The sequence below is a fragment of the Bombus flavifrons genome, chromosome 11, assembly GCF_040668555.2.
Source record: "Bombus flavifrons isolate JBK064 chromosome 11, iyBomFlav1_principal, whole genome shotgun sequence".
Taxonomy (NCBI): Eukaryota; Metazoa; Arthropoda; class Insecta; order Hymenoptera; family Apidae; genus Bombus; species Bombus flavifrons.
The window spans coordinates 2,561,373-2,589,012 of NC_138452.1; the positions used below are offsets into that span (position 1 = coordinate 2,561,373).

At 34.9% G+C, this 27,640-nt stretch overlaps 6 protein-coding genes across 11 annotated transcripts; all 6 read right to left on the bottom strand.

The window, feature by feature from the left end:
- Positions 1–1,811: 1,811 nt before the first annotated feature.
- On the bottom strand, positions 1,812–4,096 carry TpnCIIIa (troponin C type IIIa). Its single transcript, XM_069123070.1, has 5 exons — positions 3,944–4,096; positions 3,757–3,784; positions 3,535–3,678; positions 2,945–3,196; positions 1,812–2,538 (listed from the first exon to the last, which is right to left on the bottom strand). The coding sequence occupies exons 1-5, from the start codon at positions 3,944–3,946 to the stop codon at positions 2,504–2,506; spliced, it is 462 nt and encodes a 153-aa protein (XP_068979171.1). The 5' UTR covers positions 3,947–4,096; the 3' UTR covers positions 1,812–2,503.
- A 1,455-nt stretch (positions 4,097–5,551) lies between these two features.
- TpnCIIIb (troponin C type IIIb) lies at positions 5,552–7,977 on the bottom strand. Its single transcript, XM_069122881.1, has 5 exons — positions 7,831–7,977; positions 7,559–7,592; positions 7,258–7,401; positions 6,926–7,180; positions 5,552–6,205 (listed from the first exon to the last, which is right to left on the bottom strand). Exons 1-5 carry the CDS (start codon positions 7,831–7,833, stop codon positions 6,180–6,182), a joined length of 462 nt encoding a protein of 153 aa, XP_068978982.1. The 5' UTR covers positions 7,834–7,977; the 3' UTR covers positions 5,552–6,179.
- Positions 7,978–8,193: 216 nt separating this feature from the next.
- Positions 8,194–14,185, bottom strand: LOC138184696 (leucine-rich repeat transmembrane protein FLRT3). Of its 2 annotated transcripts, XM_069122878.1 has the most exons (8): positions 13,181–14,185; positions 12,997–13,096; positions 12,813–12,931; positions 12,627–12,744; positions 12,094–12,523; positions 11,794–11,996; positions 11,687–11,730; positions 8,194–11,591 (listed from the first exon to the last, which is right to left on the bottom strand). In XM_069122878.1, exons 5-8 carry the CDS (start codon positions 12,153–12,155, stop codon positions 9,717–9,719), a joined length of 2,184 nt encoding a protein of 727 aa, XP_068978979.1. In that variant the 5' UTR covers positions 12,156–12,523; positions 12,627–12,744; positions 12,813–12,931; positions 12,997–13,096; positions 13,181–14,185; the 3' UTR covers positions 8,194–9,716. The 2 variants fall into 2 exon arrangements, with proteins under 2 accessions (XP_068978979.1, XP_068978978.1); XM_069122877.1 differs by having other exon boundaries at positions 11,687–11,996.
- Positions 12,444–13,021, bottom strand: Obp12 (odorant binding protein 12). The gene is made up of 4 exons (XM_069123848.1): positions 12,997–13,021; positions 12,813–12,931; positions 12,627–12,744; positions 12,444–12,523 (listed from the first exon to the last, which is right to left on the bottom strand). Exons 1-4 carry the CDS (start codon positions 13,019–13,021, stop codon positions 12,444–12,446), a joined length of 342 nt encoding a protein of 113 aa, XP_068979949.1.
- A 103-nt stretch (positions 14,186–14,288) lies between the features above and the next one.
- LOC138184697 (organic cation transporter protein) lies at positions 14,289–19,440 on the bottom strand. 2 transcript variants are annotated; one of them, XM_069122880.1, is made up of 8 exons: positions 18,545–19,440; positions 18,235–18,415; positions 17,647–17,886; positions 16,735–16,993; positions 16,332–16,500; positions 15,823–16,109; positions 15,217–15,500; positions 14,289–14,734 (listed from the first exon to the last, which is right to left on the bottom strand). In XM_069122880.1, the coding sequence occupies exons 2-8, from the start codon at positions 18,406–18,408 to the stop codon at positions 14,474–14,476; spliced, it is 1,674 nt and encodes a 557-aa protein (XP_068978981.1). In that variant the 5' UTR covers positions 18,409–18,415; positions 18,545–19,440; the 3' UTR covers positions 14,289–14,473. The 2 variants fall into 2 exon arrangements, with proteins under 2 accessions (XP_068978981.1, XP_068978980.1); XM_069122879.1 differs by lacking the exon at positions 18,545–19,440 and having other exon boundaries at positions 18,235–18,532.
- Positions 19,441–20,951: 1,511 nt separating this feature from the next.
- GC (gamma-glutamyl carboxylase) lies at positions 20,952–26,095 on the bottom strand. Of its 4 annotated transcripts, none has more exons than XM_069122885.1 (11): positions 25,460–26,095; positions 25,258–25,381; positions 24,877–25,112; positions 24,447–24,746; positions 23,993–24,077; positions 23,708–23,871; positions 23,238–23,623; positions 22,948–23,148; positions 22,545–22,783; positions 22,105–22,416; positions 20,952–21,884 (listed from the first exon to the last, which is right to left on the bottom strand). In XM_069122885.1, exons 3-11 carry the CDS (start codon positions 25,100–25,102, stop codon positions 21,725–21,727), a joined length of 2,073 nt encoding a protein of 690 aa, XP_068978986.1. In that variant the 5' UTR covers positions 25,103–25,112; positions 25,258–25,381; positions 25,460–26,095; the 3' UTR covers positions 20,952–21,724. The 4 variants fall into 4 exon arrangements, with proteins under 4 accessions (XP_068978986.1, XP_068978984.1, XP_068978983.1 ...); XM_069122883.1 differs by having other exon boundaries at positions 23,993–24,175; positions 24,425–24,746; positions 25,258–25,359; positions 25,460–26,094; XM_069122882.1 differs by having other exon boundaries at positions 23,993–24,175; positions 24,425–24,746; positions 25,460–26,094.
- Between the last annotated feature and the right edge of the window lie 1,545 nt (positions 26,096–27,640).

Here is a 27,640-nt window from a genome sequence, read left to right on the forward strand (position 1 = left end):
CGAAGGACTATTGGAACAGCGGATACGTTTCATGATAAATGTAAAGTGTCGTGATTTATGACGAACTACCATCTCAGGATACGCACGATTTCGAAATTCGTTGTATGGTTCGGTCATAGCAATTTCGTCCCGTGACAGAACCATAACATGGTTTATGTTTACTGAATATAGGGGGAAGTATTATTGAGAGTAGACTAACGATTTTCACTCGAAACTTATTACCTCGCAACGTGGGAGTTGCCGAGATAATGACATCTCTAGACATTTCAGATTCCCGATTTGGTATGACTTCTGTCGGCCCAATTCCCGTTCACCAACAGCTGCTCGCGATTGCCCCTTTCAATCTCCGACAGGAAATTCCACAAAGTCTCAAACGTCGAGCCTAACTCCGGTAGATTTGACTTTAATCGAGAATCAACGACAACATAGTGATTATTATAATAGCAATGTTCTCTCTTCCAAACACAGAGATTATAATTAACTCTTTCTGTTACCTACAGTGGCTGACGAAAGTATTTGGGCACCTGTAGACACCTTTGAATATATTTGGTGTGTTATATAGTCTACCGGTCATAAATATTAGGACATCTACTCGTTATATTTATTGCAAAACTTTAACAAATTTCACTTTACCAGTTTATTCTGAAATGCATATGATGTAAATGAAATAGCAGATTTATATTAAAATAATTAGAATGTAAAAACAGTAAAAATATTCATAGTCGGCAAAGTATTAAGTTGTTCCAAAAGTTTTTATTTTTATGAGGAAATAGTAGATGCATAACATATTTTGTTTTATATAATTTTATTGAATTATGTATGATCCATTTTATTCCTGGAAAGAAACTTTTGGGACAACCTAATATATTTATCGTTTGAAGATATAAACCAGACTTCAATGGAGAAAAATTTTAACTGTGTAATGTAAAGTTCAGACACAGAAATTTAAGAGATGCTGTAGTGTCCTACTATATAGGAAAATAATAGGTTCTCTGTGTCCAAGATCGAAACGATGAGTGTGTTGAAAACTATACTACGTCGTTCTGAATTCTCTATCATAGGAGGTTTACTGTATAGATAAAGCAGTCATAGAACTCCCTGCAGAGCTCGAAGGCGATTTCGCGAATTCGATCATGTGCGAATTCATGTAGCAGGTTCGTGACATTTAGAAATTTGGCTAGTGTATCGGATACACAGTACATTAACTCCGTGATAAATTTTTCCAACTTCAAATTGTGCGAGGTGAGGATCTCGAATAATTTAGGAAACGTCTACGCTTCCCTCGATGACACAATTTCACACTGAATATACTTCTTTAAAATTGTCACCTCGCTTCAGAGCAGCTATTAGAATTACTTCTGTAATACGATAACCGATATAGATCGCCAAATAAAGAATCTCATAGGCTTCCGCGTTTTCTGTACTCGAAAATGGATGCAACGATTAATATTATCGTAACCAGACGGTGGCGAGTAAATAAATAAACTGGGATAAGAAAATATGGACTGACGCGAACACGAGAGGGAATTTATCAGATTAACATACACTTGCGCTTTTCGTAAGAGTGAGTGGAAAATTCAATTTGCATTTGTAGACGCGATTTAAATGAATGGCTGCCAAGAATGTTGACGTTCATTAATATCCGCTAACGTTCAGGTTCTACTTCACTAATTGTCGCTTACCGTCGAATTTATAATTACCAACCACGTTTCTGGGCGTATATAATGTTTTACGATATTTATGAAAAACTTAAATCATTCCGGATGTAATCGCAAAAACCACGTGGGATTGAATGTGTAATAAGGACTCGATTCTTTGTACAAAAAGGTAATTTTATTGTTTTAATACGTTGTTTTAATACAAGTATGTAAATTTTTAACTATTTAATCTTCGACAACAAATCATTTCTCTTGAATAAAGTATATATTAGCAGTAAATAAAAAAATTCGGCAAGCTAATGAAGCTGTTTCTTAATTTTTAATTTTTCTCGAGTGGTAATTACAGGTTCCTTGGTACTCTTTCTCGCACTGCAGCCCCGTTAAAACTTCCCAACGACATACCCCGAGTACAAACCCGGTTGCAATTATTCAGGCGTCGAATCGATACGACCAACAAAACTGCAACTACGGTGGACCTACTAGCTTTCGTTGCTAGCCATATCATTTAAGGGTTACGAAAAAATATTACGTTTAACAACTGTATATTCTGTATCTCACTTGTAATTAAGAAGTCTCTTTTTATTTTGGAATTTTTATTAACTTCATTCTCTTTCATTCTCTTCTTCTTACGACGAGGTTTTAGTAATGCTATTCGCTGTATATCGACGTTGGAAGTGCGGTTGATTGAAAAGTGTAATCAAAAATGTTTCCAATCTTAAACCACGTTGTACACGTCGACCAGTCCTTCCCTTTGCCCTTGATATCCAGATGGGAAACAGCATTTGTGCCAATCGTTGTCGCGTTTAATCGTACACGCTGTCCATCCTAATTATCCACCATATAATCTAGTCGTCACCACCGGTCATAACTTCCATAAACTCTAAAATGAGAAATTAGAGTTTATGAGATCACGTGCCGGCTTGCAATCGTGGCGAAATGCACGGAAATCTGTGACATAACCTAGCAGGAATATAACCGCTCAAACTGTGTAACATATGAGAGAACTGATTGCTCGGTAAATAGAGAAGTTTGGTGTATAAACGCGTTTCGTTTTTTCGCCTGAAGTGAAAACGCTTGAACTTGGTAGACGACAAGCTTTAATTAATTGACCAGACTGATGGATTCTTAGCAAACGACTTCGAAGCGTTCCCTATAATTTTCAATGTGTAACACAATTTCCTGCGTTAACTGTTCCTGACGTGGTACAGCTAGGTTCGCGTTGGTAATTAGATTGATTGGCACGCTATAAAAATTCTAATTCTAATAAATTCTATGATAACGCCTACCATCGAAGTCGAGCGTTCCTGAACCATCGGCGTCGATCTCCTCGATCATCATGTCCAACTCCTGTGGTGTCAATTTGTCGTCCAGCTCGTGAAGAATGTCACGAAACACTGCGGTTGTTATGTAGCCATTCCCTTCTTTGTCATATAACCGAAATGCCTCGCGTAACTCCTGTTGCATCGCCTCCGAATCTTCCTCCACTAAGAATCTGGCAGCAAGGGTGCAGAACTCTTCGAATTCCAATTGTCCGGATCCTGTAATAGATGGAGTTTGGTGTGACATGTTGTTAGACTATCATATAAAAATTTTGTTAAATGTCTATGGTATATGTCATTTGATTTTGTTTAAGTTTACTATTTGAGAAATTGTTGAATGGTAAAATTTAGATAGCGATGAATTTTCTTATTATCTTCGTTTACTTCCGTGATGATGCACAAAAATGATTTAATGTGCCAAGTTGTTGGATTGTCACATTAGGAACTTGCAATTATCTTTGCATGCTAGGTGTCTTTGATATTAAATAGTTCTGTTTAGGATTAATAGTTGAGAAGTTATTGAATGATAAAGTTTAGATAGCGATAGATATTTTTACCATCTTCGTCTACTTCTGTAATGATTTCCTTTAGCGTCTTCTCGCTCAGCTCGTAGCCCAACATGGTCAATATGGTACCCACCATGTCGGTACCAATGCTACCCTTCTTGTCGTGGTCGAAGGCATCGAAAGCCTTTTTCAGCACTATAAAATATAGGACTTATTTATTAATAATCGATTGTTTTAACCTTCCATTCGAATAAATGGAAGTGAAATACTTACGAGCAATTTGATCCTTGGTCAGATCATCCTGAAATCACGTATTGTTTTCATTATTTTCACTTGTCATAATATCTTAAAAGAGAACAATAAAGAAAGTAACTCGAAATATACTCAAAAAATGTTATGAGAAAAAATTTTAGAATATTGATAATGTTCAAACGTTGAATCTTTATTCATGACAACGTACCATGTTGATGTGATAATCAGATACACGACTTTAATCTCTGCTGTTAACACACGACAGCATCGACGGTTTATCCCGGTATGCACCAGATTCTGGCTGTGGACTTCTGTTTTATGTGGACATTAGGATGATCTGGCACGTGATTGACCGGGTAATATCTACGTAGGAACTCTAGCGGTTTTCAAATTCATCGAGGACACTCCCCACTCTGCATTTCCACGGAAGCGGAGCTTCAATTGTGTGAAATTCGAGGCAACGTACTCAATTTGCTATTCTATCTTGGATCGTTTCATTGCCATTGTCAGATTAACACTGTTTCAAATGGGAGTAACATATGTGTGGCTTTTTTTATGTATTGCTCGAACTGAAGTATTTTAAATTTAACTACGATATTCCAAATCATGTTTCAGATAGTTTATTTATTCTTTTATTCAATTATTTAAACCCCTGTGAGGTTTCAATCTACACCTACATTTTATTGAAAAAGATTCGTTTTCTCTCGTTACGTATTTGATGTTCATTATAAAGAATTATCAACAACCGTGACTACATAAATATGAAAGTTCCACGGAAATGTAATAAGAGTGAATTTGGTATCACATACAGCAGCCTCGGAAAGTAACTATCTTATATTTAAACTTTTAACGGGGTCATTAACTTACTCTTCGAGGCGACTGTATATAGAATTTTTTATTTCTTATACGCGTAATTACAGATATCAATTTCCAACAAATCATCGCAATGCTCTTGTTTACCATAATTTTGTAGTAATCTCGATACGTTTCAATTATTTATAATTCAATCTACGCGACGTGAAATTACATCATCGATCGGTATTCGCCATATTTATCGCGGCCGCCAACGTAATAACTCGCCGCAGGGAGAATCCTTTATATTCTGTAAAAGCTTCGTTTTGCAAGAATCTCTCAACCACTAGCCTCGTTTATCGCTAGAGCTTCCGCGACTCTATAACCCGCGATTCATGATCAATGTATCGAGAAAAAACGGCACGACAATAGACGAAGTTGGCTCATGATGATATCCTGCACAATCTTCGGAGACAATTCGACGTAATAAACGTATCCGTCGTATTCTTAGGAAGCTAATTATACACTCATAATATGCACCTAGAGCTAGCCATTATATTTCGAGGGTATTAGCGCCGGTTTTCATCTTTCACAACACATTGTTCAGTTCCTAGCGAAAATTCCTTGCTCTTTCAACGATCATGACTAACGCGCTCTTTAGCACGGGCTAATTTTAAAGCTATATTTACTCGAGGGCACACGTGTTATTACACGAGCGGATTTAAGCATTCCTTATAATATGATTTCGAGGTAACGGTACTTAATTCGATAATAGTAATATTATTGGGTATTGCGTGATATTAAGAACTCGTAAAAGGGACTGAATATTCAACGTAAGATATTCATTTAAATCCAAATAAATGTATATGTCCAAATAAATAAATGGATATTTAATTGGATTAAGATTTATCGTTGATAGTTTTCTTCTTTATTGGAGAATTGTGCAATCCAAGTGTTAATGGCATTATGTAATTTATAATTCAATTATATACATTATAACAGAGGAAGAAATAAATTACACGAATTGTGTTTGCTATTTTTTTGTACTTTTATTATACATACAATCTTATGTAAATTTCGTTAATCTTAAATGTACGGTTTTACAATTATACTTAATTGTTTATGAGTATTATGACTGTTACAGACGATCGTAGGTTTCGTAGGCAAAGTATAAAGATTAGAAACCCATCTCTAAATATAAGTAATACCTAATTCCATTTCACTAAGCTTCACGCGATCTCTCAATCTTCCCTTAGTCAGCATATAATGAGCAAAATAGAAACTACTTTGCTCGGTGATAATTACGTAGAAGCGACAACTTATATCGGTCGATATAAACCTGTTTCTAGATACATACCATGCCTCGCGAGAGACCCGCGAAAACTCATCCGTTTAATCCCAGCATAGATAGAAATACATTTTAGCCGATTGTGAATCCAAAAGCGATCCATACGTCAAAAATACTTTCTCAACTGCATCTACCCTTACTCCTCCCTAACAGACATCACCTACGAACTTTTTACATCATACTTTGCCAACAGTGTCTCGATAAATCGCATATTCCACGTGTGTAGGACAGACGGTAGCCTCGTTTGTATGCGTTCTCGTGGTGACAAACACGAGGGACGACCGCCTCGTGCCAAGCTGATAATTTAGCCTGTCATGACCTCCATGAATTCTGCAACGTGAAACGAACTTTGTTCGACACTGATTTACAAATTCTTAGTGTAACATGATCTCTGTACCGGATTGGTCTAAAATTTCTTTACGATATACCAGGCGAGAGCGATACAGCGCGATTTTAATCCTCGTATATTATTGTTGAGTTATAGATGACTGTAATAATTTATCATATTTTACATTCTCCACAATAGAGATTCGTAATAAAATAAGATTAAATTAGGAGTTGTCTGACACCAGAGTTAAATTAAAGGTTTAAACAGGAACATTTGTTGAAGGACTTGTACTCAATACGTGTTTTGTAGAAAAAATTTAAATATTGGGAAATGATTCCAATTTATGTATGTGTTTCGCCTCGGCAAAACGTATATTACAAACTAGCTCTCTATTGCTTTTACAATCGCGCTATATTATTTTCGTTTATGGTAAAACTCCATTTATCTGAACCCTTCTTCTTCTTTTATGTTTTACTTCGCATCGATATCGTGGTCTTTAACGATTATGTTTGATTCGTGTGAGTTAGATTTTGTTGAACACAATGATTTCTTTAAACTAGCTTATTGTATTTCTAATATCGTCTTACATCTTAAGTTTGTCTGGTTTAATGTCGTATATATCTTTGAATCTCCATTCGTTTTGAACTCGTTGAACTCATTGAGTTCGTATAAATTTTCAGATAAGAGTTTAGATAAACGGAGTTCTAGTACATTATACGTACCCTCGAAGTCGACCGTTCCTGAACCATCAGCGTCCACCTCATCGATGATCATGTCCAGCTCCTCGGGAGATAGTGCGTCGTCTAGTTCATGAAGAATGTCCCTAAACACATCGGTGGTGATATAACCGTTTCCCTCTCGGTCGTACAAGCGGAAAGCTTCGCGTAACTCCTGCTGCATTGCCTCCATATCAGTGTCCTCCTCCATGAATTGGGAGGCCAGGCTACAAAATTCTTGGAAACTAATTTCTCCAGATCCTACGAAACGAAGGCGATCAATATGTTTTATGTTGATTGTTTAATCCAAATCCAAACATTGTAGTTTGTTAATTTACCGAAAGGGTCGTATTCAGCAATGGTCAAATGCAATTGATCGGTTGGAATTCTCATACCCATCATTCCAAGAATGGTACCGACCGAGTCGGTGCTGATGATTCCCTTTTTCTCAGGATCGAATGCATCGAATCCCATTTTCAGTTCTGCGAGGTTGAAAATTTTAGAAAATAGGAAAGTAACTTTATATCGTAAGATTTGAAAAAGTTGGATGCAATAAAAAAATTGGAGAAAGAGCTTGACTTACATAGCGTGGAAGTGTTAAAAAAATTTGGTACTTTTGGCTATGAAATCGACACTCACGTGAAATTTGATCCTTGCTAAGTTGAATGTCATCCTAGAAAAGTGAAAAATCGATTCACATTTATTAAAACCTCATTTACTAATTATAATATATACTGGAAATTAGTATTTTCAACTAAATAAGAGATCACCCAAACTTTGTCGCACTATATCAAAAAAATGATCGATCTTCATAATTACATATCACTATATCACGTAATGAAACGTTCTTTAATCTGTTATTAAATTTAATAGTCGGATAGCTCGCGTTCAACGATCCCTTTGATAATTACCATTATGTCGGTGATTCGATATATTAACGATAATGTTCGTCCAAACTAATCACAGTTATAACAGAAGCAAATGATTATCAGTTCCCGTCTGAGCAATCGCTTCTGAACAACTTACTGTACCGATGAAAATGTCACACTGAGCCTTAGTAAACTAATTAGTAGAGCTGCACAGACGCAATCTCGCATTCTTATTAGCGTCGATAGACAATCACCAATCATTTGACGACCTAAAGACACTATAAAAAGATTCTTAATCGGGACCCTTTCATGGTTTGCACTTTGCGAAACGTATAGTCTGTTGGCGCAACCAGTGAATGACAAACTACATCGGCGTGTAAATCGATTGTTCTTTCCTTATTGTTTCATCTTGTTTACATGTTATTAATAACACATACACCTTGCCAATATTAATCTTCCTAATCTATTCTTCCACATTTGATTTGTGGAATCATTGAAATTTACATTTATATGATTTTTGTATTTTAAATCAAGATTCAAATTATCCAATATCTTTGTTGTTGTCTTTTCCTGCTAGAGGATATAATGAAGAAGCTAATCAAATAATTTTTTTTATAATTAAGAGATTGAAAAAGTGAAATTGAAAAATTGCGAAAAGGAGAAAAAAAATCCTCCTACATTATGATCAGTAGGTTATGGCTGTTAATGTTAATTCATATCTTTATGAACACACTTAAAGAAATGGAACATAAATATTATAGGAACTCATTTCATCCCCTAAATATCATGTATGTATAGTGAATATAATACTTTACCTTAGGTATTTTGTATATTTTCGTAAAATATTATGCATTCCAATCATTTCTGCGTCGTATAAAGTAGACAAACTTTCGCAGTACAGTAATTACAATTTTCTATCAAGGATATATAAGATATAAAAATAAAATAAATATACAAATTTATTAACATATATAATAGAATCAGTATATATCAAATTAATTGAATATAAATATCACAATAATTCATCAAATATTTGTATTTCATACATTAATTCTAATGTCAAAAAAAAGAAAAAGAAAATGTCGAAAGAATGAGATTCACTCGGAGTAGAGATAAACTAGCGTAAAGACAGTAGAAAATGTATTCGATCGTGGTTCATCGGGGTGCAAAGAAGTCGATTTATCACAAAGGGAGAAATGGGACGTGTTAGGTATGGTGTTACATCATTTGGCAATGTCAAGCTCACGCAAATCCGGAACTGCTATTGGCAGTGCACGTAGAAAGCTAGTGACGTGTCATTGCGTATAGCTGGTCATTTCCACGGCACTCGGTGGGCGAACACGCAAACAGTTATACTGATTGCAGCGTGCTCCAACAGTACAGTGGTTTGATATTGGCATTGCGTCCTTTTAGAGAATTGCAGTGGATTGCCAGCCACTCGTGGTAGTAAAAAAGCTCGAGCTGGCAGCCGCTTCTAAGAAGCAGACACGAAGCTGACTGACCTCCTTAGCCAATCAGGTAGAGCTTCGACGTGCTACGCCGAACTACTGACCTAATCATCAAAAATAAACGACAGAGACTGGCCAATGATAATAATCGACGTTAGAACAAACATTTTTGCAATGATACAAGGAACGATAATAGAACGAAACACGTTTCATAAATTAAACTAAAATTTTATTTACGATATGTATATATATATATATATTTCCAATTATCGACATCTTTTAGTGGTTCAATCTTCTTGTTTATACATGATCACTGAAATTGACATTGACACGCGTACCTCTCGGCCGGCAGCCAAATTTTACAGAATTCGATCCAATGAGAAGAGATTCAACTGTGTAACTTCACATTGCAAAATATGTAGTATGTGTCAGTAAACGACTTTGAAATTATTACTCAATTGTTGTAAAATGGCTATTGATCTAATAGGCATCAGGTATTACGGAATTTAAATTAAAAACTTCATAATCACGGTCGTCCTTTGTATCTATTCCCCAAGAGACGGAAGGAATTAAGTTGGGAGGATGTGGTGGTAATGGAGGAGCAATTGATTTCTGTTTCTCCAGTTCGTTCTTCAGTTTCCAAAAAGCTAGTTGCGACTCTATTGTCTCAACCTCTGACACGTAACTATTTCTGTCGCTTTGAGAGCTTGTTCTAGATATTCTCGATCTTCGAGGAAGCAGCATTCTCTCCGGAGGCAAAGGCGTAACGTAGCCATCCTCGTAAAGCTTGCTAACGTAAGAAACAGAGATTGATTTTCTCTGTTTCTCCTCATCCATATCGACGCCCTTTGGAAGCACAATGGCGTCCACGTTCCTGCGTTTCACCAACATGATCCGTTTGTTACCGCGAAGCAACGTTGGGTATCGCCTTATCAGCAGGAACGAGAGGAAAGCACCGACGAAGAACAGTAGAATCAACGACGATATCAATACAGGGAAGACCAAGCTCTTGTCTGCGTTCGTCAACCAGGTCCTGTACTCGTAAGTGGGCCTAGTAGTTACAGCCAAACAGTTCAACGGTGATACGTTGTCTCCGTTATCGTCGAGCAAACAAATCGTATACGTTGCCTGCGAATCGATATTCTGCAGCAGATAAGAGTACTTCACATTTTTTGCACAGCCAAGCGAGCTGTCGACGTTATTGTTATCGAACCAGAGCAGCGTGATTTCCTTGTTCAGGTCGGGCAGATTCACGAGTATGCTGCGGTCTGAGACCTTCGAGACATAAAAATGGGGAAATCGCGGAGGAAACTGAAGAACATCGGTGGATAAAAGTTTGCGTGTATTAGCAGTTTGTATATATGTATAGGTGAGACTGCAATTTACGTGGACCATCCCATTGGTTGTATCTGGTGTCTGGGTGGTTTGATTGGTTATACCTTTAGTCGGAGTAATAGTAGTAGTTTGGATCCAATCGTGTTTAGTAGATTTAAGTGTCGTGGTGGATATGGTGGAATTGGTGGTTGACTGAGAACAGAAATCCACTGTCGTAAATGGCTTCCCGGCTTTTTCCTGGGGCGTCTTACAAATTGGAATTTTTCCATCCGAATTTACTACATTCGATTGGTCTATGCAGATATACTGATTTTGCATGAAATCCTGTAACCATTTTAAACTACAATCGCAGTGCCAAGGATTGTCGTACATAAACATACCAAAGCATTTATTCGAATCAACCACGTGGTCTAGCAGTCCCTGTGGTAACGAGACAATATTGTTGCTGTACAGCGTTATTTGCAATATGGATGAAGCCATCGGTTGCAAAGTATCTTGCGACACTGTCTCAATGTTCGAGGCGTGCAGATAAAGCGATTTCACCATTGGCACACCGACGAACAATTCAGCATCGATTACGGATATGGAGTTCCCCCATAAAGACAATAATTCAAGCTTTGACAACGCGTTTCCGCCCGTTATGTTTCGAAGCACCTTTCGATCCGCGATGGCTTGGCGCAGGTCCAGCGTGGTCAAAGAACCCGCCACCTCTTCGAGCAGATTAAATTCAGCCGACTTGACGATATTTTCGTTAATACTCAGCACCTCTAACATTTTAAGGTGACGGAACATCGCCTTGCGCAAAGAGACGAGTTCGTTATTGATCATGGAGATCTTCTTCGTCTGTTCATAAATGGACGACGAAAATGCGTTATCCTCTATTTTGCTGAGAAAACAGCGCTCGAACGTCAACTCTTCGATCGACAAGTTGGTGCACAGCCAATTCTTCCGAAGCATGTTCTCGGGGAATTTGCATTTGATAAGTGACAATTTCACGGATGTTGTATCCTTGCAGATAGCCTACACAAAATATATAATATACGATAAACTAGTCGATACGTCATTTGGGCTAACGAGACAGAAATATTGCTTTCATTGTTGTTTTTATTAAATACCTTGAAATTGTTCTCGATGAACTTTGACACCACTGTTCCAGAATCTTGCGGGATAGACGAACAGGTTATTGTATTACATGATGGACCAGTTTGACAATAGGTCTTACCGGTTTTCTGTTGCATAGTGTCATTCAAACTGTGTTGGGACAATGTTGAATTTTCCTTTATAGTGCTATTTATATCTTGGATGAAAACGTTGTTCTCCATTATCTTATAATCCATCGTATCCCAAAATATGTAGCACAAGCAGAATAAAAGTGCAATGACTCCAAACAACGAAACGGGCACTAAAAGCTTTCGCCATCCAAAACTGTATTCGTTAATGCGTTAAATAATTATTCACGAATAGGAATGAATTGTTATTATTCATTAATGAATGATGAATATGAAGATTTTTTGTATAATACCTCAGTAAATCCTGAGATCTGGAAACCAAGGTGGAGGAAATTTGTAATTTTTTAGCGAACATGTCGATACTGCACCGCGAAACGATAGTCGTGACTATGTGACGAATCTAGAAACATAATCCAATCGTATTAGGACGCATGGCAATCGTATCTACGTTTCGAATTGATTAATTTTATCACACGCATTATTAGATATATTTGAACTGGGACTCTTAGGGAGTAAGGTTGCACAAATTATCAACTATCCTTTTCAATTGCTTACTAATTTAATAGTTTACTAATTCAAATAATTTTTAACAAGTTGCCATTATCGCAGCAGATACGTCCAAATAGATAAAATATAAATTGATTTAGGATCTATTATGGAAAGCTTCCATCAAGCACATGTGGAAGGTAAGAGCCGCTTCGCATTCGTCGTCTGTTCCTCCAACTAAAACAAAGAGATACAAATTATTTTTAAGATTTTCACTAAATATGAATTATAATTATAATAAATAAAATATGAATTATTATTACAGAATAAATATACTTACGCGAATCTGCACATGTTTGCAAGGCATTAGCGAAAAACGGATAGGCGTCTATATGACCGTGATGCATTCCGTGCATACGATCTATCATTGTTTGTACATTCATAGTAGATCCTGACATCTGAAGTATAAATGAATCAAAAAATGTGCTAATTTCTTGGTTATATTTATATATAAAATTATTTTTACGTCGCCATGTTGTTGGAAAGCGCAAGCTAAGAAACATCCGATATTTCTGAAGTCTTCTCTATTGCTGCTTAGTAATTTGATTGTCTCAACCGGTGAACTATCAAGTATCATCAATTCTTCTGTAATTTTTTTAATGATTTTATTATAAATGTAATAATTGTTTCACTTATGATAATTAACTCACTGGTTGTTATGTTTTCACGATCCATACAATCATGTATTATTTCGGGAGGAAAAGGTGGACGTTTCGCGTGTGACACAATTACATTGTGACTGAAAAGACCCTGAAGTAGATAACTTTGAATATTTTGAAACGACAGACATCGTATTTTTTATACTGTTTGAAAATAGGATATATTTATTCTTACGCAATACAGGATAAACGAAGCAAGAAACGCTGAATTCTTCATGTTTCAAAACTTATGTTGAATCTCCTCTCGAAGTAAGGAACCGACTAAACTAATTGTAGGATTGTAGCGTTACCTTTTATACGTTCACTTTTAAGTATTTTGCCTTTAAATACTTATGTGTTAGACAATATGTACGTGACAACCGTGTTAGATTTGTATCAGAAGAGATAATTACAACGATTTCTACAATGCATGTGCTTACACATGTCATGTATAATTGCAATAGTTGATGGTAGTTATATAATCTGTAATAAGCGTCGAAAGAATTATTCACGGTGAATAAATAACATCAACGAGTTAAATATGGTTTCTGACTATCCAGAGATCAAGTAGAATTTTCATAAAAAGGGATATGAAAGAAATATTACATAAATCTGTATATATTTTTCTGTCGATAATAAAGTATAACAAGCAGACAATTGCATACTTGGGTCATCGTCTAATTCTCCGCGTTTTAATCCGTGGACATACAATACAAAATATGTCCATCGATAATATCAAATTCTTGTATAAAGGCAGTGTAAAACGCAGTCAGAAGTACAGTGGCTTACGAAAGTATTTGGATCCTTACATAAAATGTTCTGCAGTTTTATTAGCGCCATAATGAAACACATCATAATTATATTCCTAAAATTTGAAATCAATCTGAAAATGCACATAGAAGTTACAAGATATTTATTACCAACATATACATATTCAGTAAGAAATTAGTATACGTATAAAAATGAATGTTCATCTTGTCCCACTGAATATTGATTCTTACTAGTACAATAAATACTTGACTGTCTAAATATTTTTTGTAATCTGTACGAACTATACGTTTATATTCGGTATCATGCAGCAGTAACGTGTATGTACATTTTAAGATTTATTTCAAGCTTTACTAGCACCATCATGATGCTCGAGTTTCATTACCGTGCTAACGAAATTTCAAAATTTTTCATACAACTCACAATATATTCATAAAATGTATCTACATGAGTTCGAATATTTTCGTTAGCTATTGCAATATGTGAGGACACATTGTTTAGAAACGAGACTATCGTCACATCAACTCTTGAATGTGGGAATTTGGTATACTGGTATACAATACTTTTATTAAAACACAGTTACACTTTTGTTAGAAATACAGATTGATCTTGCTTCATTTGAAGAATGAGTCTTGTGAATAAGAAAGGGATCTTATGAATGAATCAGAATAAGCTAATGTAGCAGAAAATATACCGGTCCTGACCCCATTACTGTTGTATTTCATACACACTTGCAAGCGTTATAAAACGACACGTTCTCTCGTTCTTCCGTAATTTCCTCGTCGACGGTGTTCGCTAACGGTCTGCCCCGAGTTTCCGGCAAAATCGAACATAGTATACTTGCTATTAAAGCTAAGCCGCCGCAAAGAGTCGTTGGTCCCCACCATACAACAGCTCCTAATAAATCAGCGACGTAAGGTGCGGCTACACTTCCGACATGCGACATCGCAGAATTCGTACCAACCGCGGAGTTTCTGCAGACCTATTTCGAAGAAAAATAATTTAGAGCTGTCATTGATGTCACCATTTCAAACTTTACCAATATGATAACCATGATAGTCTAGTCTTGGTAATAGTGCTAATGAAATTTCAGATGTTCCAAAAACACACGTAATACATATATTTATTGAACTTATCTAGAAATATCCAAAAGGTAGATTAAATAGTAAAAATTACGAAAATATCTATCATAATATCTAGCGAGTAATTTTTGTTGAAATAGTTGGGTATAGTTAAAAGTATAATTGATGCAGTTTATTTATTAACGCTAGAACTATCGGCGACCAAAATATAGAACTCGCGTGAATGAAATTATAGAATAATCAAGCTTTTATCTACATACTTAAAAATACAAAATATCATTTAGATTCCGCAAAATGGAAATTTGTAAAGTGTTTTTGAAAAAATTGTAGAATTGCTCATTTTATTGTAGATTGCTTTTATAGTTCAACTATTTATGTTTACCGTGGGGAAAAGCTCCGAGCTATATAGAATAACGATGCCATAAGCAGCTGACGCGCTGAATCTACCAATTAAGGATACGGTCATAATTACATCGCTTTCAGTCGTTGGAATTGCGAGAATACAGAGTAGACATAACGCAGCTATGACATATAAACTTGCGCTTCCTGGACGTCGTCCCATAATCATTAGAATCGGTGTCGGTATCAAATAAGCTGGTATTTCGGTTAGACCCATTACTAATACGTAAATGTACCGATTTGTTGAGAAATTGTTCACATTTAACGCTGAAAGAATTGATAAAATATATTTCAAGCTTTAAGCTTTAGAACAGTTTACACGAATTCTATTTATTTGAACGAAATTTTTACTAACTGAACTCTTGTTGATTAAATCTATTTTTTTGATGTGAACTGCTATTATATATACGAAGAAATTCTACGTAGTGGAGAGAATCACTACACTCTCATTATACATATAAAATTCAATTATATAAACTATCTCTCCTTCGATAAGTTACTATAAACAGAGTTCTACTGTAAAAGTATAATTCTTTTAGATACTATAGTAGTAAGCAGAAACAGAAATAAATTTCGATTATTCGATTACCTAACGCGTAATAAGTCAGAGAAGCTGTCATCCAAGTAAAATTCGTGATAAGAATCCTCTTTCGTAATTCACTATTGCTAAGAAGCACCCAAAATCCTTTGATATTTTTATGCAATCTTTCTTTGGAATCCTTCGATTCTTGTTCTAACTCTTGTATTTGTATGGTTGGTGTCAATGACGTGCTCATTTCTGCATCAGGACTTCCTTTAGATGCTCTATCGATTAAACTCTTCGCCTCCTGTCGACGATTGTGAGCTATCAGCCATCGTGGAGATTCTGGCATAAGCCTGCAACAGTTGCAAACTACAGTTGTTTTACATATCTTCTCATTAAAATGATTTATCATAATAAGTTCCCTGAATTCTTTTAAAGATACAAACAGTATTTCTCTGAATTCAGTTTTTAATCCTATAATTGAAACAAGATTATGTCGTGAAGCAATTTCAGATAACAAACTGCTTGATCTCAGTCTCTTTGAGAAACTTCACATTACACAAAAGCAAACTTACCACAAATGTATTAGCAAAAGCAAAGCCGGTAAAGATATTGCTAATTGAATATATCTCCATTCGTGTAGCAAATAAGCTACACCTGGCACAATTACTATCCCTGTGGCATAGCCGACGTTGTAAGCAATTCCCATCCATTGTCTGTGTTTTTCATTCGCTACCTCTGTAACTGTATGACAAATAGGCTAATATATAATAATTAACGACCCAATAAACCAACTAATAAATATCAATCTTTAATTCATTAGTAATATTTCATTTTAATATTAATTTTGATAGTTATTGGAGCTTCCAAGGATAGAAATTTCTATAAATACAAATTTTCAATTGATTTAAAATCACATCGATATCACATTACTATGTGTTTCATAGTTATAATATTATCAATTTATAGATTACTCACGTGTCGTGAAAGACGAATACTGTATGGCTGCATGACTAGCACCGTTAACTACTCTCGAGATTATAAAACCCCAATACCAAGGCACGATCGCACCAGCTGGACCAGAGGTGATTAACATTATTATTCCAATAACGTAACAAATTTTTCGCCCATATTTATCTGCGATGACTCCGAACAAAGCGCTACCCAATAATTTTCCAAGGGACAAAGCCATGTGCGTGCTCGAACGGGCCGCGGTTTTGTCGCACACCAAATCCCACTAAAATTAATAATAAAGTCGATTATTCATAATTTCCCATTATAATCAAGTCACTGATTATCCTATCTACATAAAAGTTCCTACTGGAATGCAACATACTCTTTTATAAAATAAGATCTTTTGAAATACTGTCTGAGAAAAATCATTATAAAAAAAAGTATAAAAAACGTATAAAAAAAGTCCAGTTCTTTCAGTTTTGCCTACAAAAAATCCAGCTTTTCCAATTTTACCTATAAAAAATTCCAGGATACGACAGAAAATTCAAAAAATTTGGAAATGAGACTTCGAAAATTTGTTTTTCGGCGAAGCAAGCTTTCTCATCCATTTTTCTCGCAAGTAAGTATATTATAATCATAACTTTTATTTTTAAATATAATTGATTACAATTTCAATACTATTGAAGGATATTGTGTGTTATGGATGAAATATATATTCATTCAAGAAAATCGTTATTCCTTTAAGAATTTTAATGTGCTCCGTATTTTTGAGCGGGAGTGAATCGATACTAACAGATGTCGTCGTGAGTATTGGACACGATGGAAACGACTTTCTGGCAAGGATAAGAGAACTTTAAGGAAATTGGATTTTAAGTAACTTCGGATAATAGCATTACGACTTACGGCTATATCTAATTAGTGAGATGTGATACTCACATCTTGCACGAGAGAAGTTCCATCGATGTCATTCGCGAAACTCCTTACTTCACAGGAAATCGACTTAGGTAGAGGATTCGACATTTTATATTCTAACGCTTTCTCGAATCCAATATGCGCAAAGTCTTCATAATTATAATCGTACATAGTACATGAAGTGGTCGATGAGATGTTTCTTATTTCTTCGTCCGTCCAATTCGCGGCAGTCAAACTTGGTATTGCACACCAATGTGTGGGAGTCTGTGAAACATAATTCTTATTCATCTAATCATATATGTATATTTTTATATAGAATTCTATCAATTTTTTATTTCAGGACTATGATCGCTATATAATATTTTTTTTATTAATATGGTACAGTGGCTACAAGAAGTATTGGCACGTCATTATATTTATTATAATATTTAAATACTAATTAATTAAGTTTGATTACTTGTTAATTGTTACCGTACAACTTTTAGTATTTGGTACTTTGATATGATTACTAAAATTTGAAACGTATATAGAACTTGATAAAAAGACTTTTCGTTGGAAAATAATGATATGTGCGAATAGTTTTTGTAGCTACTAAGTGTAAGTTAAGTTTACTTCGGCAATAAAGATATAAGACATGGAGTGCATTCCATTGAATATCGTCGGTGTCAGTGTAAAAATGAATATTATCCATAAAAAGCTGGACCCATATCCGAGTTTATCAAGCGCTTCGAGCAGCGGATCCGTGTCTTTCGTTCTTCCTCTATTATTACCTCCATTGGCGGGCATGTTTTCTCTAGAAATCATACGAAGGTAAATAATTTCATACTTTTGGAAAACAAGCATCGACAAATTTGTTATGATTATAATCAATGTGTTTTTGTACGCAACATTTATAAAATACGATTTTGAAAAAGTTACAAACCATCATTTAATTTTCTAATCAAATCTATAAGAAAATATGAAGAAGAAATTATTAACGATTATATTCGCTACAACGTCGATCACGCCATAAATACAATTAATAGTCGCTCATTTTTTAATCATAAAATTAACTAACTGCCACTCATAGTTCTATATTGTATCTCATTATTCTCTCATTTCTCACAAACTTTTATCAATATGTAGTACTTTTTTGATGACACTGTCACATTGCAATTATTTTCATCGTATTTTCACTCTGATAAGTGTGATCACTATATCACTTCGAATAACAACAATTCGATCACGTAAGTTTAAATGGATCACACTATCCGCTTGTCGATTTACGCTCACCAATTTCGCAATTGGTTAATTACCAATGCAATTTCGGACAAATTTTTCAACGTTTCTTGGATCGAAGGTCTCCGTACGATCGTATACCAGCGACTGACAACTGACAGCTGTTTCCTCCGCCACGTATCGAGATAAGCAAGTTTCTAAACAGGTATAGATATAGCGACATTATGTATGTCGATACCGATGTCCATTTTGTGATAATGATAATCTCAGCTGATTTACTTACATGTGTAAGTGTCCTTGTGTTCTAAATAGTATATTATTATGCTATAAGTTCATAATTCTTTCGACAATTTTGTATTATTTAGCATTATTTCCTGTTCCTTTATCAAAAACGTTTTCAGATTTCTTCATAACAGATTTCTTAATTTTAGTTTTTTTTTTTTTTTGTCATAGAGTTCTATTTTATCGAAGTTGAATATTAACTGTACAGATTTTTGGATTTAGTAGAACTTAAAATTTATTTGCAACTCGTTCAACACTTATCTAGAATTTTTATATGAAAGGGAACACATCAGTACTTAATTACCGATCTCCACCGATGTTACTGTAAATGGTTTTTGAGTGTTCATAAAATTAAGATTTACAATTGAGAAATTAGAAATTTATTTGAAAATCTATACTGCAAAATAAACTATATTGACAAATGTATTAAAAGAGCTGTGAATACAAAAATACGCTTTTCCATCGAGCTCTTCGATTAAAAAATTATTATTACAACAAACGTTGTAATAAAACGACACAATGTTGAAAATATTTTTGTAAAAGAAACAGGTGAGAGTATATTCTACATTGTACAACAACAATAATGTCATTATTTGTCGGCTACGGGGCAATACGAAACGGTTGGTACATCACTGGAATAATTATCAGATCCATCGAATGCATTTACTTACAACTTATCAGACGAGAAAGCTTATTAGAATGTTACGAGATATCAAATTTATGCGCTTAACGTAGGCGTATGTACGGTTTACAAGCATTATGTCGCGAAGAGAAAAGAGATGGTTTGATTGCGTACATTTTGTGGCAGCGAAAACACACGAACGAATTGTTTTAATTCACGTTGCTATCTGTTATCTTGTTGAGAATCGGTTGAGCAATACTGGCACTCGCTGTAAAACGTTTTGGCTGCCGAATTTCTTGGCACCGATTGAGAGGAAAATAGTTCTGTAGACTTCTTGAATGTAAAAAAAAAGAAAAAAACGAAACATTCGTCGATTGTTCCGATTTTAGAAGCCGTTTTTCTTTTAAAATTCAATCTTCGCTTATCATTATATATAAATTAGAGCGGCTGACGAAAATATTTGAACTCTTATCATAGGGAACTTTTGTACCAATATTATACGTATTATATAAAACATTTTGAAATTTTATTAACACTGTAATTAGACACGACTATCGTGATTACATTGGTCAAACTTGGAATCAATTTGAAAATGTATATAGAAATTACGAGATATTTACTATCAAAATATATCAAGTAAAAAATCAGTATATAGCACGTACAATATACAGCTTGAACGTGCATTAAGTATCGAAAATAAATCCAATGAATATTGAGACTTACCCATACAATTCATAATCGAATGTTTAAATACTATTATGATGTCATATAAACATATACTTGTTCTAAGCATCTTGTAGCATCCATCTACATTTCCACATTCGTTTCAAACTTTACCAATACGATTATGACAGTCTCGTTACAGTGCTAACAACATTTTTAAGTGTTTCGTATAACACCCATAATATATTCTCAAAATGTTTCTAAATGTTTTGTGAGCCCCTAAATATCCAACTACACGTCGAGTATTTTTCTTATTATTAAATATTATTAATAAATATTATTAAATTTCTCTTTCATTTAAGATCTTAAATCAACGAAATCGTGTTTTCTCGAATTTCGTCGATTTTCACAACGATCACCGAATCGACGAATAATCTAAGTAGGTTATCGACCATCTATTTCCATCATTTAGTCATAGCTGTTTGATCGCACATATTTAATCGCTTTCATACTTTTGCGCTCGCGAAGTTCAACGTCCTTTTTCAGTGGCGTTTTGCGCATAGACCGAGACAGGAAAGATCCGGCTTGAGCGTATTATTAGAAGCACGATGAATTGTTTTTACAGGGGCATAGACGAGTTGACATAGTTACGATTACGACGTCTCCTACTTCGTCGATTATCTTTTTATTAGGAACTAATAATAGACGCTCTTAGCTCTAAAACTCGCCACGGTGGCAATCATCCGCCGTTATCTTCCAAACAAAAGCGAAAAAGTTCATTCAAAAAAATACGAAAATACGGTTTCAATCACGATTATCTTCCTCCGTGCACTTTTGATTCTTTCATTATTTATATTTATATTACATACAGTCGCAGAAACAAAAATAAATGGACGGGTAGACTGGGAGTAAATGCCAATGAAGCTTAATTGTTATATGCTTGAATTTTATTTACTTTATATCCTTACAGTACACATAGGTTATTTAGTAGATAATTGAAAATAATAATAATATTCTGATGTAAACAAGTTGCATTTAACAAAACTTCATTGATACATGTTTCCACTTGTCCACTTATTTTTATAACTGATAGTCAATAATAAATTCTCTTTGGACATTTATATCTACTTTATCTCCTGAATTGAAATAACGCTATCTATTGAAAATCGATATCACAATTTTATCTCAAGTCAGGTAAAACAATAAACTGTTCATCAGTCTTGGTCTATTTCTAAAAATTAGCCGCTTAGAAACGAAAAGCATCATTCGATTAATTTCGTACTGTGTTCAGACGACTTTGAATTGCAAATATTTATATTATTCATTGACTTGTACTCGTCGCACCATGGGAACGTTGTACACTAAATGGAAAAATGAGTTTGCTATATGATACAATGCTCTTATCCAGGCATTGACTTTGTATCTAATTTCTCTCGCGATTGGGAAGGCTTCTCTTGGTTCTTCGAGCTCCATTATACTGCAAAGAAACAAATTTTAGTTAAATTTATTCTGTTAATTTGCACATGCTTCATACCTGTTATATTCCATTCAAATATACTATAACTTATAACATCATCAACTGACTAGATTCAAAGATGACACAGATATTCGGCATAAGTTATTATCGTGGGTGTAACCAGCAATTAAACAACTATGTCTACAAAGTATTTACAAAGATTCACAAAATTATTACATACCCATCCGTTTCTGATTCCTCTTTATTTCGATTAGTACAGGTGTACATGTAGCAAGCTGGATAAGCGCTCGTTGTTGTTACTTTATGAAATTGGCCTGTTTGTATTTGAATCGATGATCCTTTCGAGACCACGATATATCTCTGTTCCTCGTCGCTATATGTTATTTCACCTTCGAGGACAGTCAGTGTGACGTTGGTGAAGTTCTTAGAGATATAATTGTCTAGATACATGCCTGGGAAATCAGCGACGAAAAGAACATCAGTATCGTTGGACCAAGTGTAAACGTGTTGCTGAATTTCTTCCAACTTGTATCTGAATAGAAAATAAAGCAATAAATATCATAATTTTGTTATTTATATGAAAATATTCGTTCGTTGAAAACGCTATTTACTAGGGTAGTTTAATTCATAAATCATTAGATAAGTAAATTATGTTTATACCTGTAGGAATTATATTGCGAAAGAAGGGGCATTAAGAAAGAAACTGGCTGAAACGGGTGCCAATCTACTGTTAGCATATCAACATTTGGATCAAACATCCTCTGTTGGAATCTTCCGTTTAGCGAACACCACACGTCGATGTAGATGCTTAAATTCGATGACAGTCGCGACCATTTCGGTTTTTTGTAGCGTTGGAAGTTACTCTCAAAAAGCTGATCTTCTTGTTTAATTAAATTATCCTATAAATATTATATTACTCTCTACAGCATAAATTGCATGTGAAACTTGCTGATCGTACGCGTCGTTATAGATGTGAATCTTTCTTTTCTTATTTACTAAGAATTCACATTCTCAAACATTACATAATTCAATGATACGGGTGTATCGATAAGATAACACTTACTCTTAAACAGGAAGCGTATTGTATGACCATATCGCCGTGTTTCTCCCATCGATTGGTTTGCACCCATGCTTTAGGATCCAAATAACGATCCTCGTTACTGACGTTATCGTGAATCTTAATTACGACTAGTACAGTATCCCAAACGTGCACCATCATGTCCCAAGAATATCCATACATTCCTGGTACCCAGTTATTGTAACCCTAATAATAATGAAAAAAGGAAAGAATTATTGAATATCAAAAAATTGATGTAAACGGTTCGTGTAATCAGGAACATATTATTAGTGTACCTTCGTGATAAAATGAGAGTATGGTAAGAAAAACTGCAAGAATACATGGAATAGTAATAGAGAAACTACGAACTTTTGCTTCTTCGTCACTCTAGTCGATTTGCTGCTGATTCCTTTGATATGTTTACGAGTAATTGTAGAGCTTATCGAGTTTGTACCTTCTTGGTTTCCATCATCGATCGATGATCCGTTGCCAGTTTCATCATTTATTTCATCGTACGATTCTTTTATTCGCTCCATCGCAATTTTCTTATAGTTTCTAATCTGTTGACTTTTCTTAGAAAATGAACGAGCATAATTACGTTTGATGAAAGTTCCGAGCCTTCGCGGCCAATTTGGATTGCAAAACAGAGGCATCGTTGCAAGGCACACTAATGGAAACATTCCTGAGAATAAACACTGAAATTAATAATGCACGTAGAATTTCGTTTGCCTTAGGATAATATTATTACCGAAACGAAATTACTCACCGATGCTGAATAATCGAGAGTTCATTAAGTGGAAAGCTGTACAAAAGATCATTGCAGGAATTCGAGTTTTATCGAACAGCATCCAAAATCCAACCGTGAGGTCAAAGATAAATCCAAACCAGTGAACTATGAAAAAATCAGTTTGCTTGGTGGTCAAAAATAATCTGAAATGGTGCAATACTATTTTATCGACTGGTAAAATTCTATCGGCTGTCTACCTCTGATAAGAGTATAGTTTTCATGTATTTTCGAACTTAGATACGTTCGGTTCTTAATTATACCTACTTGAACGGACTGAAGACCCAATGTTGCGATAAATTCGTCATGGCGTAACCTGATAGCCATTCTGCGCCAGATTTTTTCAATCCAGCTAAGAAATATAGTGCAAAAAATTGAAATTTTAGAATGAAATAGTTCCATAATGGTGCAGTTTTTTCGGTAACTTTCATTTTAGTAGCATCCAATGCACTGTAAGAGAACACTTCGTCAATTTCTAGCATTAAATAATTAGTAGACATAGAACTGTCCAAGTTGTATAGATTTATAAATTAAATATTTTATAAAGAAAATCAGGAACAATTGCAGGGAAAACGAGAAGAAAAATTTGCATTTATTGTTTAGCTATTAAATTGATATTTTTTAGTATTAAATTAATATCTGCAATGATTCTGACTCATATCAGTCAATTTTCTCATTCAGATTTTCTTTCAAACTCACAAGTACTTGTTAGCCTCCGTACCCCAGAAGAGAATAGCAACGATCCCATAAAGATACGTGTGATTGTTCCAGTAGCTTTTATCCAAGAGAAAGATGTACCAATATGGAATCACGAAACAGGCACAAGCTACTTTGAACCGCGAACCCAGCATAATTCCAAAAGCACCAATCCACATTATCGCATAAATTAATATCATCCATGGCAGTGAGGGAGCTTTCATTCCGTGAATTAATGGGAAATGACACTCCATAGGATCTCCCCATTTTATGTCTATATCTGCTAATCCTCGTTCTTCTACCACGTCCAATACCATGCATAGTCCTAGACAATGTTATTTAAGTAAACATAAAATTAAGTATAAATTTGTATTACCTCTTATGTTTTATGTTAACAAATAGATTGCCCATCTATTTTTTTTTTATCCATTATATTGTATCTTAAAATAACTAACCAAAAAGTGCTCTGACAACTCCTAAACTAGCTGGATCAGTTGGTCGATATAAAAGCGCTGTCAATTTTTCAAAAGACGAAAGATCGTCCAATTTGAATCCACATAGTCTTTCGAACTTATCTTCGATCGTACGTGCTGAGAGTTTCTGTTTACCATCTTTCTTACATTCACTTTCAGTTTCTGAACAGGGTTGGGAAGTTGCTAATTGTCTGCTTTTCCTCCACATAACTATTGAACTGAAAGTAAAAATACTAAGCTTTACATCACGAAAGCTTTACATGAGCTTTACATAACACAAACATATTCTTTAAACACCAAAATTACTTCTTTTCTACCACTCTTTTTGACATTGTCACCTACAATACGAGAACATGAACGTACCAATCAATCGATAAAAAATATTAAAGAATTGATCCGCAAAATTCCATCAAAGTGAGTCGAAACGCAATGAAGTTCGCTGAACTTTAACTTCAAACTTTGAATCTGAACAGAAAAGATACTGAAACTGATAAGAGATCGAATGAAAGCAAATATATCGCGAACCGATACGAAGAATAAAGCGAAAGTATTCGATTTAACTTACCGAGAAGCGGCGTGTTTAAGCCAGAGTAGATGAAACCGGTCCGATGACGATGTATCGAAGGTTGCTGGACTTCTGCGCGTCGCAGCTGCAGGACTAGTCACTGAAGAAGAAATTCCGGAGGCTGAGAGAGAGCAGGAGCACCGTCGCCAGGCAACGTGCCCGATTATTGACCCGCGCCCGCGCAATAATAATATATATTATCGGGCATTCTTGTGCATTGTGCTCAGGTTTATCGATGCACACTATCGGTCAATATTTAAAAAATGCATCGTCATCTGCTTCTGCTTCGTGTGTAACCGAAAGAAAACGAAATTTGCTTCAGTATATTTTGTAAAGTGGATGGATGCCTATGTAAAGTGTCGATTGTTCGCTTCGACGATTTTACTGGACTAAATTTATTGATCGATTTTTTTACGACTATGTTCACGCGATGAAGAAAATTAAAAATTTTATATAACGGACGGGTTCCGTAATCGGCATAAGTTTTAGATATTGGGAAGTTTAATGTGGAAGATACTAGAGTGTTCCGAATTACTTTATGGAGTTTTCTCAGGTTTATACGATTGAGAAAAGTTATGGTATTTTCTAAAATTCTGTGAAACGTAAAGAAAGTTTGTGAAAGCCAGGAGAACGTTTCATAGCAATTGGAACGTTGGTTAACTGGTTGAATTGTACGTTGCGCCGTTACACTCGTTTAAAAATAAATTATCGACATCCGCTTATCTCCGCCATTGTCAGTACACTATGTAATTATATAACAAGGTCTGACAAATTTACGTATGTTCTTATTGCGTGACTAGCGTTAGAGAGCAATAGTGTATTTTCTATTTTTTAATATTTACTTTTATTATTATGCTAGATATAGAGAAACAATTCTATCATAAATAATGTTCGCAAAGATAACTAACATTATCTTTTAGTATATATGTTTTAGTACATATGATGAAAGATACGATATATCTGGCTTGTAAATAATAATCTATCTTAGTCATCGAGAAAGATACAAGAGAGGTGTGAGAATATTAGATTCTCAAAGATAGACTATTATATCCAAAATCCCTGCTTTTCATCAAGAAGGTCCTATGGGATCTTGCTACGCTTTCACTATTAATCCGAATCGTTTCCACCACAACGCATCGCTTAACCCTTTCCTTTCATCAAATTGATGAATCAGTAACACATTTATTCATTCATTTCATCAACCTATCGAATTTAACTTGCATGAAAAATTGTCGTTGCATCTTAGAAATACTTCTCGTGTTCGAAATGGTTTTATAGTCTAAAAATAGATGTAGTTCTAAGTCATGTACGTAGAGGAATAGTATAACGGTATACAATTCGCATTAGAGAACAACGATTACGCAGTTTTTGAATGAGGCAACGAAGTCTTTTTGGTCTCGCAGCTGGGGTGTTTCTAATGAATGGACGTAACTTCGCGTTCAAAATCCCCAACGGCCGTTTTAAAGCCGTAAAACAAAGGACTGATTTATTTCAGCACGCCCCTCAATCTGTCTCCGTGGACCACTTTTGATTAGTGCTGCCTCTTCAAGGTTCAAGGCTCCAAAACTACCATTTCATAATGGATCTCGGCCCCTCTTGTATTCCTCGATACGTCTTAGAGACAAAAACGCCAAATGTAGTTATATACATTTAGAACATGTTCTAATACATCACAAATAAAAATTCAATATCAACTGGATACAAATTTAAAACGCTGTATTTAAAAAAGTTAAAAATATCTGAAGAGTCTTGATCTTTTACACACATACGAAATCACTAGTTTCGCTTTTCTTTTACTTTTTCTATCTTTTCTATCAAAGTAATTTTGTTATCGTCACGACTCACTTCAAACATTTATTTATACTTCTGTATAAAGCACTGTACGACTCAGGCAGAAAAATATTTTACATTCAAGTATGTGTAAGTGAAAAAAGAAATGCAAAGCTTTTTCGCCTGAGATTTTGATTTTTGAAAAGAATTGAGTTTGAAATGAACACTTCGACACATTGTTGATAGCCATATTGAACGCGTTCCCTTGAAATTTACGAATTTATATTCTCGATTTTCCTCAGTAGATAACCAATTTGAAAAAAACTTTTTCCTTCATTTTCAATTTATTTATACACGTATAACGACCTCTTGCGCGGATATAAAACCTATAATAGGACATTCAATATTCAT

Coding starts and splice junctions, on each gene's coding strand:
- TpnCIIIb (XM_069122881.1), bottom strand. Junction 7,402..7,558: donor TAGCAAGGATCAAATTTCAC/GTGAGTGTCGAT, acceptor TCAACCTCGCAG/AACTGAAAATGGGATTCGAT. Junction 6,206..6,925: donor AGGAACGGTCGACTTCGAGG/GTACGTATAATG, acceptor TTCACGTTGCAG/AATTCATGGAGGTCATGACA.
- Obp12 (XM_069123848.1), bottom strand. CDS start 13,021: ATGGATCGTGAAAACATAACAACCA. Junction 12,932..12,996: donor TCGTGAAAACATAACAACCA/GTGAGTTAATTA, acceptor AAAAAATTACAG/AAGAATTGATGATACTTGAT. Junction 12,524..12,626: donor GCAAACATGTGCAGATTCGC/GTAAGTATATTT, acceptor TCTTTGTTTTAG/TTGGAGGAACAGACGACGAA.
- LOC138184697 (XM_069122879.1), bottom strand. CDS start 18,465: ATGCTTGTTTTCCAAAAGTATGAAATTATTTACCTTCGTATGATTTCT. Junction 16,501..16,734: donor GTATTCGTCTTTCACGACAC/GTGAGTAATCTA, acceptor TTTGTCATACAG/TTACAGAGGTAGCGAATGAA. Junction 14,735..15,216: donor GCTCGGAGCTTTTCCCCACG/GTAAACATAAAT, acceptor TCTTCGAAATAG/GTCTGCAGAAACTCCGCGGT.
- GC (XM_069122884.1), bottom strand. CDS start 25,102: ATGTGGAGGAAAAGCAGACAATTAGCAACTTCCCAACCCTGTTCAGAA. Junction 24,747..24,876: donor AGTTGTCAGAGCACTTTTTG/GTTAGTTATTTT, acceptor AACATTGTCTAG/GACTATGCATGGTATTGGAC. Junction 22,784..22,947: donor AATACGCTTCCTGTTTAAGA/GTAAGTGTTATC, acceptor TAATATTTATAG/GATAATTTAATTAAACAAGA.
- LOC138184696 (XM_069122877.1), bottom strand. CDS start 12,155: ATGTTCGCTAAAAAATTACAAATTTCCTCCACCTTGGTTTCCAGATCT. Junction 11,997..12,093: donor AGATCTCAGGATTTACTGAG/GTATTATACAAA, acceptor TAACGAATACAG/TTTTGGATGGCGAAAGCTTT. Junction 11,592..11,686: donor TCATCGAGAACAATTTCAAG/GTATTTAATAAA, acceptor TATTTTGTGTAG/GCTATCTGCAAGGATACAAC.
- TpnCIIIa (XM_069123070.1), bottom strand. Junction 3,679..3,756: donor GACCAAGGATCAAATTGCTC/GTAAGTATTTCA, acceptor TATATTTTATAG/TGCTGAAAAAGGCTTTCGAT. Junction 3,197..3,534: donor TACAGAAGTAGACGAAGATG/GTAAAAATATCT, acceptor CATCTATTACAG/GATCCGGACAATTGGAATTC.